The sequence below is a fragment of the Leucopleurus acutus genome (genome assembly GCF_964270905.1).
Source record: "Leucopleurus acutus genome assembly, chromosome: 13".
Classification (NCBI taxonomy): domain Eukaryota; kingdom Metazoa; phylum Chordata; class Mammalia; order Artiodactyla; family Delphinidae; genus Leucopleurus; species Leucopleurus acutus.
In genome coordinates this window covers 79,143,349-79,156,178 of record NC_139155.1, presented here as the reverse complement: position 1 = coordinate 79,156,178, position 12,830 = coordinate 79,143,349, and the positions used below count along the sequence as shown (strand labels likewise).

The 12,830-nt window shown below is 46.6% G+C and overlaps 1 protein-coding gene across 1 annotated transcript; it reads right to left on the bottom strand.

Moving 5' to 3' along the window:
• Positions 1–505: 505 nt before the first annotated feature.
• On the bottom strand, positions 506–11,251 carry RFC5 (replication factor C subunit 5). The gene is made up of 11 exons (XM_082852616.1): positions 11,087–11,251; positions 9,422–9,486; positions 9,013–9,149; positions 7,769–7,848; positions 7,091–7,164; positions 5,720–5,879; positions 4,919–5,000; positions 4,397–4,526; positions 3,749–3,826; positions 1,891–1,945; positions 506–818 (listed from the first exon to the last, which is right to left on the bottom strand). Exons 1-11 carry the CDS (start codon positions 11,152–11,154, stop codon positions 722–724), a joined length of 1,026 nt encoding a protein of 341 aa, XP_082708742.1. The 5' UTR covers positions 11,155–11,251; the 3' UTR covers positions 506–721.
• Positions 11,252–12,830: the final 1,579 nt, after the last annotated feature.

Here is a 12,830-nt window from a genome sequence, read left to right as displayed (position 1 = left end):
TGCAGCACAAATGCTCGCAGATAAACTGCATTACATTTAGATTAAATATGAAGAGTCTCAATCCTTTCAGCACTTGCAGGTTTAGAGTCAGGCTTAGTCTTATGTGCCCTGGGTTAAACAAGCCAGTGTTGAATGACCTCTGGCCCCAATAGCATCATTTAAAATGAATGTTTTTGCTACTGTGCACACCACAGTTGGGAACCTGCTAGCAACTCCTCTACTTCAAAAGGAGAAATAAAAAGGCCAGTTTTAAAGTAAGAAAGAAAATTGAGTCCACTTTATAAGAGTATAATAGTTTGGGCCAGAAATCCATTAATACCTATTTAAAGTAGCGCCAAATTAGATTTACAAACTTAACTCTGAAGATGTTCTTTTTACCTTGAGTTGGAAGACACTTGGACTGTATTAGATTTGAAAGCCTGATATTCCAAATGGGGTAGCCCATTTCCTATCACCCAGGCAACTGAAGGGTAAAAGCCTTAAGGCTAAAAAGGTTTTACTTCCCCCCCCCCTTATAAAACACAAATGGGCGGTGCAGTGAGAGAGCTGTACCTTAAAACTGCTTTGTACATCCCTGCTCCAACCAGCCACAAACACGGTACTTTGGGTACATGTCTGCCCACCCATGCCTGGAACAATTTTCCGAAAGTGGGGGTGACTGTGTCCCCTGGTCTCCAGTCACTGCTGGGCCTGAGAATAGGCAGCAAGTGGTCCTCAGCATCTAGGCTTCTGTGACAATCAGGTCTCTGGTGACTTGAAAGGCGGCAATGAGGGAACTCAGCTGTATCTTCTCATTGGTGCCAACAGAAAGTCTGTACCTAAAAGAAATCAAACAAAAGGTAAGAAGAGAGAATATCACAACAGCTGCCTTTTGAAGAGAACAACAGCAGTCAGACTGAAAGTTGGCCAGAGAAGGATTGGAAAGAGGTGAGAGAAGTTCATTCTGGGCAGCAATCTCGTGCGTGTCCCCTAATGTTTTTGTTGCCTCAAACACTCCTTTATAAATTTGATTCAAACTGGGGGCGGGGGGGAATATTAAATTAAAAAAAAAATTGTTCCCAGTAGCAGTGTTCTGAACTTAACTTTGTTCAAGCTCTATACAGATATGCAAAATTTATGTGATTAGGCATTACTTCTTCACCTGCAAAATGCATCGAGAGGAATTATAATTAAGAATCCCTTCCTCGTAATTCACTGGGAAGTTTGGCTGCCGTTATCTGTGGTTCTGTGGTCAATAAAGCAAGACACTGGTATTTCATCTTGCCACCTTTCAAGTGCCCAGCCATTGAAAGCAAAATCATGCTACTCACAGTGTAGTGATAAGAAGTGACCTAATTGGTACGTGTGAAAGCCGACGACGGCAAATTAGTTGGCTTACGTGGACATCTATTTTGAACCTAGTGCTTTTGTCTACTTAAATGATAGCTGCCAGCTTCACTGGGGGCTAATAACTGTGTTTACTGAAGCAGGCAAAGTGGAAAATTGAGTTTATGTTTACTTTCCCTGTAATATGCTTTCGTATGCCAGAAGGCCTTAATAACAGCTGGATAGCTGGCCGTCCCCAAACGACCTAGATGTCTGAACTGAAGCAGGCTTCCCACATAACAAGAGCATGTCTGGAACCAAGGTGGACCAGGCCTCTGAGGTCGAAGGAGAGGCCTTTATCTCAAATGCGTAACCGAGTTGTACCTGTCTTTGTGTTTATCCACGTTCTTCACATAAGCAGCTCACACCCTTCCCTGTGCTTCGTTCAATAATTCAATTCCAGCAAAAACTAAACTCTACTGTATATGAATGATTTAGACAAAACAGTTGAAATCAAGCAAGGAGAAACAACTCATAATGGGGAAAAAGGAGGAAAAGAATTAAAACTGGGAAATAAATACTCACTCAATGTCTGCCATTTTGGTCAATAAATGTATTCGAACTGAAGATGGAAAGTCAACTGGGGGAAAAACAAAATCAAATGAGTGGGCTCTGTCATTACCTACTATATATATAAAAAAAAATCATAGAAGTATGAGTTTCCACATCAGATACGTAAGACTAACCTCTTGAGGCCACAGATCTCAAGATACCACACCTCTAGGAGGTAAAAATTGCATAGGTTTTCATAGTTTTTATTCATTTTAGTCTTCGTAGAGTAGCCGAAAAGAAAAATGAGCAGGGCCCAGAGTGATCATAAGATGGAAGAGCCATCCACACTGCCCTGTCAGCACTGGGCTGCTCTGTAAGTTACTGTGAAAGCGAAGTTCTCACTTGCTGTCCCAATTTTTTTTTTTTTGCGGTACGCGGGCCTCTCACTGTTGTGGCCTCTCCCGTTGCGGAGCACAGTCTCGGACGCGCAGGCTCAGCGGCCATGGCTCACGGGCCCAGCTGCTCCGTGGCACGTGGGATCTTCCCGGACTGGGGCACAAACCCGTGTCCCCTGTATCGGCAGGCGGACTCTCAACCACTGCGCCACCAGGGAAGCCCTGCTGTCCCAATTTTAAAAACAAACATAACCACTGTAAAGCAATTATACTCCAATAAAGATGTTAAAAAACAAAAAACATAAATAATTGATTTTTCAAAGTCGATTCATGCTCAGCATCCACAAAGTGCAGAGCTGGGCCTGAGCCAACCATGTTCTCGGGCAGAATTTCACATGCCAGCCAGCCAGGGAGAGGCCTGGAAAGGCACTGGCAGAACAGTGTTCGTGGACCTAAGTGTCTGCAGGTGGCTGCCGGACAGGCAGAGCTTCTCCACAAGGCTGAAGAGCACATCACTTAGAGCTCAAAGACACACTCCTGTCTGGTTCTCCCCCAAAAGGGCCAACTGGATTGGTCTGGGGTGATTAACATGTGCTCTCAAGGTAGAGAAGCAATTCTCTGTACAGGACGTACGACCAAGTGTGGAACTAAAGATGGTTTAGTTGAGGCTGCTTTGGTTTTGTGAAGCTAGATCTTCCTCCTCCTTTCTCTTTGGGGAAAATAGCCTTTTAGAAATACAAACTCCAACATACTGCTGTAAAATACAGACCCTTGGAGGAAATAAGTTAGCCTTTAGGAGTTTCTTTCCTGTTTTTCCCCAGCATTCTAGAAGTCAAAAGAGTATTTGGGGGGCTTCCTTGGTAGCACAGTGATTAAGAATCCACCTGCCAATGTAGGGGACACAGGTTCGAGCCCTGGTCCGGGAAGATCCCACATGCTGTGAAGCAACTAAGCCCGTGCGCCACAACTACTGGGCCCGTGTGCTACAACTACACGCACCTAGAGCCCATGCTCTGCAACAAGAGAAGCCACTGCAATGAGAAGCCCGTGCACCGCAACGAAGAGTAGCCCCCACTGGGCACAACTAGAGAAAGCCCGCGCACAGCAATGAAGACCCAATGCAGCCAAGAATAAAATAAAATGAATTTATGAAAAAAAAAAGAGTATTTTTGGAACAAGGTTTTAAAAGCAAGACACAGACACACAGATATTGGGTTGGCCAAAAAGTTTATTCAGTTAGTGAATACGTTCAATAAAGTTCTTTGCGAAAATTAAAAATGTGTCTTAGTTTTATTTAAACCCGAATGAACTTTTTGGCCAATCCAATAAAAAAAATAAATACCAAAACAAAACTGAAAATGAGGGGCCGGGTTTACACCTCTTCATTCCTGTTTCTGTTTCCAAAACGAAGCGTCACGTTCCCTCTCCAGCCACCCTCAACCCCAATGCATGCTACCTTCTGCATAGCTTCTGAACTGAGGAAGAACCTAGGTTACCTCTGTGCACGAACAGGTGTATCTCTGTCAGGATGTCATGTAATGCCAACCCCTTTAGAGTTTTCAACTCCATGATATCTAGAGAGGAGCAGTTAAGGCAAAGGGAACAAATTCCTGAACAAACACTGCAGAGAATGACTTGAAAGTAGGGCTTTTCATGCCAACACAGCTGTTTCCTTCCCTCTGAAGTTGCACGTGTTGGACCCCAGTTCTTATTTTTCTGTTTTCACCTCCATTAAGGGAGATGAAAGATATCTCTGTCTAGTAGAGAACAGAACCAAATGCATTGCCCAAAAGGCTTTCCATCACTACAGCTAGATTTTAATTTCATAGCAAAACAAGAGTAACACTAACTGCTTGAAAATGACTGCACCTTCCACCCAAGGTCTAAGTGCTTCCCTCCCATCTGAGAGTTAAGCTGCTTCAAGCCATACCCAGCTCAGGGCCCTTCAGGAACAACTTGGGGCATGAAAGACAAGTACCCATCCCCCCCACAGACATCTTGCTCCCATGACAAGCTGAAAGGTGTCCCGTGCAGCCGCTTGTCTTGCCAGTAGGGTGTAGGTGCTGCCTGCAGCCTGAGCTTGTGAGGCCACGTTCAGGCCTTGGGCACCTAATGCACTGACTGAAGGACAAGAGAAAGGATACTCCTGTAGGCCGTGGTGAAGTCTTGATTCAACATCCAGTCCAGAATGTTGGCGATGTCTGACTTGAGTGGGTGCCCTGTGCAGGTGTAGACGGTCTCCTCTGTCACCTTCCCAAAGGCCATGTTGGTGCTCTGGGCAGACAGGGGGAGAGTCACCACGGCTGCTGCAGCCACTGAGCTGCAGGAGGGTCAGAAGGAAACTGCGGAGGCAGCAATGCGGGTGGGCACAGGAGAGCTCGAGCCCTCTACTTTTTACACTGCTAAGAGCTGGCCGCATCAGAGGAGGCCACTGCTTGTCGGCTACGTTACTTTGCAGAGTCCTTCCCTATCTTTCCCTTATTTGCAACAAATTATTCTTTCAATTAATCAAAACACAAAGGTGGGCGTACATCTATGACATACTATGAGATGTCTTACCAGTTCCAGATTTCTGAATTAACACATCGGTCATGCTGTTGCTTATGCCTTTCTTGAAAAAGTATTCTGAAGCGCCAACTCGAGATGTGCTAGGAGCGGTGCCCTACCTGCAAGATGTTCAGAGCCCTTCGCATGTCTCCACTGGAAAGAGTTACGAGCGCTTTCATCCCGTCTTCACTTATGTCAACTCTGCAAGGAAACAGGCAGGAGGGATATAGAGGCCCTGAGAGCACAAATGCTCCCCGAGGAGACAAGATGGGACTGTGAAGATCAAGGCTTTGAAACAATGAAAGAGAAAAAAGGGAAGGACGGAGTCAACAATACTCTCCTGATTTACAGGCTCCAGAACTTGCTCTGGCTGCTGGGGACGTGGGCCTCACGTGAGTAGTCACAGCCCAGTCCAAGTCTAGCAAGACCATCATTTGGGGCCAAGCATTGCTGTGTTGAGCAGGAAGCTTTGAATTCTGTTCTCTGGAGAGGAGAGGGTGCTGGCGAGATCTGCGCTCGCAGAGCCCAAGCACCTGTCGAATCAGCAGCAGCTCGGGCTGGCTACTTGCTTGGCATCTGATCACGCAGAATGTGATGTCTCAGGACCTTCCCTGCTAGTTGAGAAAGGCTACAGGCTTCTTAACGGGAGGGACATGGCAGCGTGCAGTTTCCAAAGACAAAGAGTAGGAGGAAAGTGGGACCGCTTCTAGGGGAGGATGATGGACTCCAGTAAGGAACCAAATGACCTTTATGAAGAATGTCTGTGAGCTACCAGGGCGGCCGACAGACAGTGAGGTTTACCCTGTGCCAGGCTCTCCCGAGTTGTTTACAAACGTTATCGCCTTCAGACGTACCAGTAGCTGCCTTACATGACACCCAGTCCCCAAGGCCCCCCTTTCCCTGCTTTTCAACATACTTACTTCTCCTCTTCTGCGACATGTTCCAGGCGGGGAACCATGAGTTCAGGGGTCAGGGGACCGAATCGGAACCTTGTACACCGGGACTGCAAGGCGGGGATGACCTTTGACAGGTAGTTACAGATGAGGCAAAATCTGGTATTTTCAGTAAATTTCTCAATCACTGGCAAGGGAAAAGAGAGCCACCTCACGTCCATCCTGATGCTTCAAGGGACCCAGAAACCCTGAACTTCCCTACGGCCACGTGAAGCGGGGAATCAAGAATGCAAACAAGCGGGAAAGCTACTGCAGCGAGAGAGGGTGAGCCTGGAGACCAACCACTCTCTCCCCAGAGCTGATGCACACGTCACGTCCACGGGACTGGACAAAATGCTTCCTTTTTCATGACTGGCTGTGATCCCGGCACTCTTGCCGTTCCATTCCACTAAGATATGAAATCCAGTACGCCTGTCCTTTTGCATAAAATCCTATTTGGCAAACGGATGATGTGCCACCTTCTACTGGGCGGGGGAGGGGGGTGGCTTTTTGCAGACTTTCCAGTGGACCTTGTCTCGAACCCTTAGAGCATTCGAGAAAGCATTAACCCGAATTCAGAGATGCCTATGACACCAGTTTCAACCTGTAGGTACCAACGTTCTCACGCTGGGATCTGCCCAGACTGACTCTACAGAATAAGATGCTGAAGAAAGGTGGCCAAAGCCTCTAGGACCAGAAGATATTCTGTCCTCCTCCTCCGCTTCTTAAACATGGGCTGCAATCCACCCCTCCCCAGAATTCCTAAAGATCATCTTCTCTCCTAGCTGTCTACCGCAGAATCTTAATGAGAGAGATTAAGAATGTCCTTGCAAAGAAATTAACTGCACCTTTAAGACCAACAAATCACAGTATACTCTCCTTTCCTGGCCCAATCATTCTCCTGGCAAGTAGGGAAGTCATGTCGGCTTTCTGAGTGCAACTAAATTTCCAGTGTTATTTTCCTGGCTATATTGTATCTAATGGTACCAACAGCAGAAAGACCTATCTAGCAGTTTAGAAATGAAAGACTTCCCATTCCCTCCCATCAAACAGTACAAATTCCCAACCCTGAAATTGAACCCAGCGGAAAAGTAGGATGAAACACCAGTGTCTGGTCATACCTAAAAGTCCCCAAAAGGCTAATGTCTTTACGCTATTAAAAGGGGTAACCACCGGTATAGAGATTTTTGTCTAGGTCATCAGGTGGGATACACAGTGAAAGGTATATAGAGATTTCGCTGGGCCAGAAGATGAATGAAAATTGAAAAGAAGCCACGTCCTATCTCATGTCCAAAGTTGCTAACTCTCCTTCCAAAGCATTCCTCAGCCATACACACCGTACACGGCTGTGCTCCTTACCTCTCCGCAAGGCGTTCTGGGCGTCCTGAGTCATGGCATCAGCTTCATCCAAGATCACTAGTTTAAAGCCTTTCCTAGGAAAACAATTGGTACCACCTAAAAAGCCTTCTTCAATCTCCCTTTGACTTCCAGGCCCAAACCTACACCTTCACATTTGTGCCATCAGGCCCTGGCTCATGAAGTTCATTTCTCCTAGAACTCTGACCAAAGCAGGCATCTGTGGTCAAAGCGCATGGAGGTCTAATTTCTGTATTTGTGTTAGATTATGTCCTCTGGCACCTTCATCTTTCTTCCACCCAGTAGCCTCTCATTCTATTCTAGTGCTGCTTTTTCCTCTTTTTCTTTTTTTTACCACCATCCTAGTTATCCACCCTGATCTCAATTCATTTTTGTTTAAATTCAAACTAGCTCCTCCAGTCTTATGATGTAATGAAATTAATGCTTCCCCAGAGAACTTGCTAATATAGATTTAGATAATATTTTGTTTTAATATTTGCATTTTAATATGTCTTACCACAATTCCTGTACTTTATCTCTCTTTCATGACTGCTTTTGACAAAGCCTTTTTCTTTTCCCCTTACTTTTACAAACTAGCAAAGGAGAGGATTTAAGAAATTAAACTCTATCACCTCACTGATCAAAATCTTTAGGGAGAGAAATTATGCAAAGAATTCTTACTTAAATATTGTCCTTGTGCTAGCAAAGCTCAGGATTGGTCCCCGAACGATATCTATTCCTCGGTCATCTGAAGCATTCAGCTAAATGTGAAAGAGAGAAGCCAAAATAAATAGAAAACGTGTTGGTGTGCTAGCTGTGAATTAATGTACCTTTTCATCAATCCTGCTCAGCAAGCTAGGTCTCTAGTTCTAAGGACAGATAAGAGATAATCATTAAAAATAAGATGACAATTATATTTAAAACTTACAACTCACTAGATCATTCCATTATACTCTGAAAGGCCAATCAACGTGTGTGTTTCCTCCCCCTTCTGAGCACAAAAATCACTGACGTGCTCCGGGGGATAATTAACTGGTCTGCTCACGGTGAACAGCGCCTCTGGCACGAGCAGAATGATGCTAATTTTAGCTACCACAACCCAGAGCAACCCAGAAGTTACCAAGTCTTTAAAACAATGAAGTAAGAACACTGGTGGCAGCAAGGTTCTATAATACAAAAGCAAGTTAAACAGTTTTTTTCTTACAATAGACAATATTTACAATTTCGTAAGCTAAGTTTATCGCTCGAGTCCTAGTAGTAAACAGATGGCATACTCAAATTCAGTAATTTGAAGAGAATTAAATGAAGAGATACTTTAAAAGGTGCCGGTAAGGTGTGGGGAAACCACAAGGGCTAGGCAAATCCCTCAAGGCCTACTGGGGCCCATTATCACCCCCAAGTCTTAAGGGGTTGGTGGGGGAGTGGCACCGGTGGGGTGTGTGTGTGGGGGAAAGGCTGCGTGCTGTGCCCTGTGGGTGGGGAAGCTGTTGGCCTGCCGTGACCCCCAGGGCAGGACCAGGCATCCTTCTCCCTTCCCCAACCCCTGCCAGGCCCCTGCTGGCCAAACCCAACCAGGAGCCAGAGGGCAAGAGAGCTCGCAGCCTTCCGGGGCGGGGCAAGGAGAGCACGGAGCAACATGCGGACGGGATCTGGGGGCACATGGGAGACAGCCATCAAGCGAGCAACCACGGAGGATTTGCGTAAAGTTGGCAACAGCAAAGAAAGACACCTAGTCCTACCACTGCCCTTCAGCTTGTACCAGTCCAGGCAAAAATGTCAATTACAGGAAAAAGCGATTAAAACATCTTATGTCTCCTTCTTTCCCAACCACCAGCAGGGCAACTGTTGTAAAGTAAAACAAAACTAGCAGACCTAAAGGTAAGAGGCTGGAGTCGTTCGAGAGTAACAGTAAACCTCCCATTTACCTCCAAGACCATGGAGCCAAATTCCTTATCTTTGTACAGCTGTTTAGCACAGGCCAGGATGGTGGATGTCTTTCCCGTCCCTGGAGGACCATAGAGAAGGAGGTGCGGCAGGCGGTCCTCACTGATAAACTTCTGAACTGAAGGTCAGGGGGAGAAAGAGAGAGGCCATCAGTCTCTGAGAGTTGCCTCATTCACTGCAGGCCCGAGTTGGGCTGAAGGTACTTCAACCATATGTTCAAATCTGGGTCAGATGCAGGAATGAAAAATCTGAAGGGCTCAGCTCTTAAAGCCACATCCCATAAAGCTCAATCAGATCCTTCAAAATTATTACTCAGTAGAGACAACATTCCTAAGAAGTGTATTCAGGTCCTTCGACTAGGATACCAGCCGCTGACACATGGATACATACTGGTACTCAAGATGTCCTGATGAGAAATGAGATCATCCAGTGTCTGTGGCCGGTATTTTTCAACCCTGAAATACAATTTAGCATTGATTACAACATATATAAAGGCAAGAACATTTTGTTATGTGCAAAAGAATCCTTTCATATCCTAACTAAAACAGAAAGAGATACAAAGCCCTTTAACAGTGGTTCTCAACCGGGGCCATTTTGTCCTCCAGTGAACTCTTGATAATATCTGGAGACATGTTCCACTGTCAAAGCTGAGTGGGGGGTACTACTGGCATCTAGCGGATAGGCACCAGGGATGCTGTTAAACATGCGGCAATGCACAGGACAACCCCCATGCCCTCCCGCGACACCCCACATATCTGGCCCCAAATATCAATAGTGCTGAAAAACTGCTCTCATTTCATCTTTCCAGCTGTCTGCCTATAATCTCAACCTGGATGGGCACCTAAGTTAATCCAAAATTGAACTCATATCCAAATATAAATTAACAGATGAATGGATAAATAAATGGTGGTATAGCCACACAAGGGAACGTTATTTGGCAATAAAAGGAAATCAGTTACTGATATAAGAAGCCAGTAACGGGACATCCCTGGTGGTCCAGTGGGTAAGACTCTGCACTCCCAATGCAGGGGGCCCAGGTTCGATCCCTGGCTGGGGGATTAGATCCCGCGTGCCTGCTGTAACTAAGAGTTCGAATGCCGCAATGAAAGATCCCACATGCCGCAACGAAGATCCTGTGTGCCACAACTAAGACCCGGTGCAGCCAAAATAAATAAATAAAAATTTCTTTTAAAAAAAGAAGAAGCCAGTCACAAAAGGCCACGTATCATATGACTCCATTTATATGAAATATCCAGAATAAGCAAATTCATAAGAAACAGAAAGTAGATTAGTGGTTGCCACGGGCTGAGGAAGGGGGGAATGGGGAGTTGCCAATGGGTACGGGGTTTCCATTTGGGATGATGAAAAATTTTGGAACTAGATAGTGGGATGGTTACATAACATTCTGAATGTACTTAATGCCACTGAATTGTACATTTTAAAATGGTTACAACTGTGAATTGTATGTTATGTATTTTTATTACAATAACAATAAACTGAAAAGAAACAACTTGGAGTTTTCCAAAATCAAGTCAAATCCATTCACTCTTTAAACCATCACTAAGACACAGTTGTGTGAGTAGGATGGTTAAGAGTGCAAGCTCTGAATCTGGACCAGCTGGGTTCAAATACAAACTTATTTTCCAACTCTGGACCTCTGGCAAGTCATTTAACCTTTTGGTAAAACTGGAATAACAGTACCTTCTTCCTAGTGTCTGTAAAATTCCAACATCTAATAGGGTGCCTGCTAATCTAATAGAAAGTCACTTAAATAAAAGTTAACTAGGGAGCGTTGTCATCATCATCATCATATTATTCTAGTTTAGAATCTGACCAATAATCGTACCGAGAGAAGAGAATATTTTGGCAAGAGAGAATAATATTTTGCCACGGAGGTCAAGGTAGTGTCAGAAGACACGAGATCGAACCCCTGTGCCGATCGAACCCTGGGGCGGCGGGGCGAGGACGGGGTGGGGACCTGCCACTTGCCCACTCCGGCCACCACCTCCCCGCGCGGCCGACCCCCTTCCCCGCGGCTGCTGGGCCTCCTCCTACCAGGGCAGGTTCCTGATCTTGCCCCCTTCAGGCTGCTGCTGCTGCTGCTTGTGCGCTGAGGTCTCCATGACAGGGTGACGGAGGTCGCTGGGTCCGGTGGGTTTGTCGCCTCCCCCAGCTGCCTGCTCCGCGACCAGTCAAGACGTGACCCCGAGACCCACGTACTTACAGTTCGCGCGCAAACGCAACTCTCGCGATGTTTAGCTGCTGGCTTCCGACTTCCTCCCCTCCGGTCCCGCCCCCCTCCCCGTTGCTAAGGTCTCTGTTGCCTGGTTACCGGGAGGCCCAGGCCGTCAGCCTCGTTCCAACTCCGCCGTTCTAGCCGGGGTTGCCCTCTCTCTGGTGCGTCTTGGGCGTCCCGAGCCCAGCGAGCGCGGGAGCAGGAGAGGCAAGGCCACCCCTTACAGTTCTTGAATACAGTTGCCGTATGAAAAAAGGCTCCAAATACTTTGTTGGCCCCAAAGCTGGCAGGTGAGTACTTCAAATTGAAAAACAATTCCAAGCACAACTCCAACTCCAATCCGTCTCCCAAATCCATTTCCTTCACGCAACAAAATTTACAGAACCGACCGACCTCTAGAAACAACTCCAGAGCGAAAACAAATAAATAAGTAAGTAACTTCCATTTAGGTTAATATGTGTAACTGGAAAAGGCTAGTCAGTAAGCATAGAGGACAGGCTGCCTCTGATCTCAAGCTACTGAGGAGAATCGTTATCAAAATGTTAGCATTTTTTTCTGAGGTGAGGGGATTATGGACCACTTTTGTTTTCTTCTATTTTGCTGGTCTGTATTCCCAGCAATGAGTATGTATTACATCCATAATAAAGTTTTTTTTTGTTTCGTTTTTTGTTCTTTTGCGGTACGCGGGCCTCTCGCTGCTGTGGCCTTTCCCGCTGCGGAGCACAGGCTCCGGACGCGCAGGCTCAGCGGCCATGGCTCACGGGCCCAGCCGCTCCGCGGCACGTGGGATCTTCCCGGACCGGGGCACGAACCTGTGTCCCCTGCATTGTCAGGCAGACTCTCAACCACTGCGCCACCAGGGAAGCCCTGTTTTTTTTTTTTTTTTTTTTTTTTTTTTGCGGTACGCGGGCCTCTCACTGCTGTGGCCTCTCCCGTTGTGGAGCACAGGCTCCGGACGCGCAGGCTCAGCGGTCATGGCTCAAGGGTCCAGCCGCTCCGCGGCATGTGGGATCTTCCCGGACCGGGGCACGAACCCGTGTCCCCTGCATTAGCAGGCGGACTCTCAACCACTGCGCCACCAGGGAAGCCCTGTTTTTTGTTTTTTAACATGCTGATAAAGGCAACAACCCTGGGAGAAGATGAGGCTGGACCGGCATCAGAAGTGTTCTGATTCAGAAGTAGCTGCTCCTTGCATCTTATTACATCACCGTCGCCTGTTTTAGGAGCAGAGTAGAGGGACAGAGGACAAATACACGATGGCAGTTATGGCTTCACCCTCGCCCCTGCCTGGGGAGTCAGAAGAAGGGGGTCAGATGGGGCTTGTGATATGACAGTGCCCCTGCTCTCTGCTTCCTCCTGACACTGGCTGTGCAGGTCGCTAGGGTACCACTGTTTCCGCTCAGCTTTGGGCAGGTTACTTCTCTCCTCGTCCAACCATATCTACTCCAAGATGGCTGTGAGGATTAGATGAAATAACATAGGTAAAGCATCTGGTATATTCCACCCGCCTCTCTCTCTCTTCTAGAAATCTCTTCATCCATCCTGTACTTGGCACAAATGTTT

What these genes read in the sequence shown, in the direction of transcription:
- RFC5 (XM_082852616.1), bottom strand. Translation starts at nt 11,154, where the DNA reads ATGGAGACCTCAGCGCACAAGCAGCAGCAGCAGCAGCCTGAAGGGGGC. An exon ending in AAGATCAGGAACCTGCCCTG is followed by an intron (nt 9,487 to 11,086) that starts GTAGGAGGAGGC and finishes ATTGTATTTCAG; the next exon opens with GGTTGAAAAATACCGGCCAC. An exon ending in AGCACAAGGACAATATTTAA is followed by an intron (nt 7,165 to 7,768) that starts GTAAGAATTCTT and finishes TTGTTTTCCTAG; the next exon opens with GAAAGGCTTTAAACTAGTGA.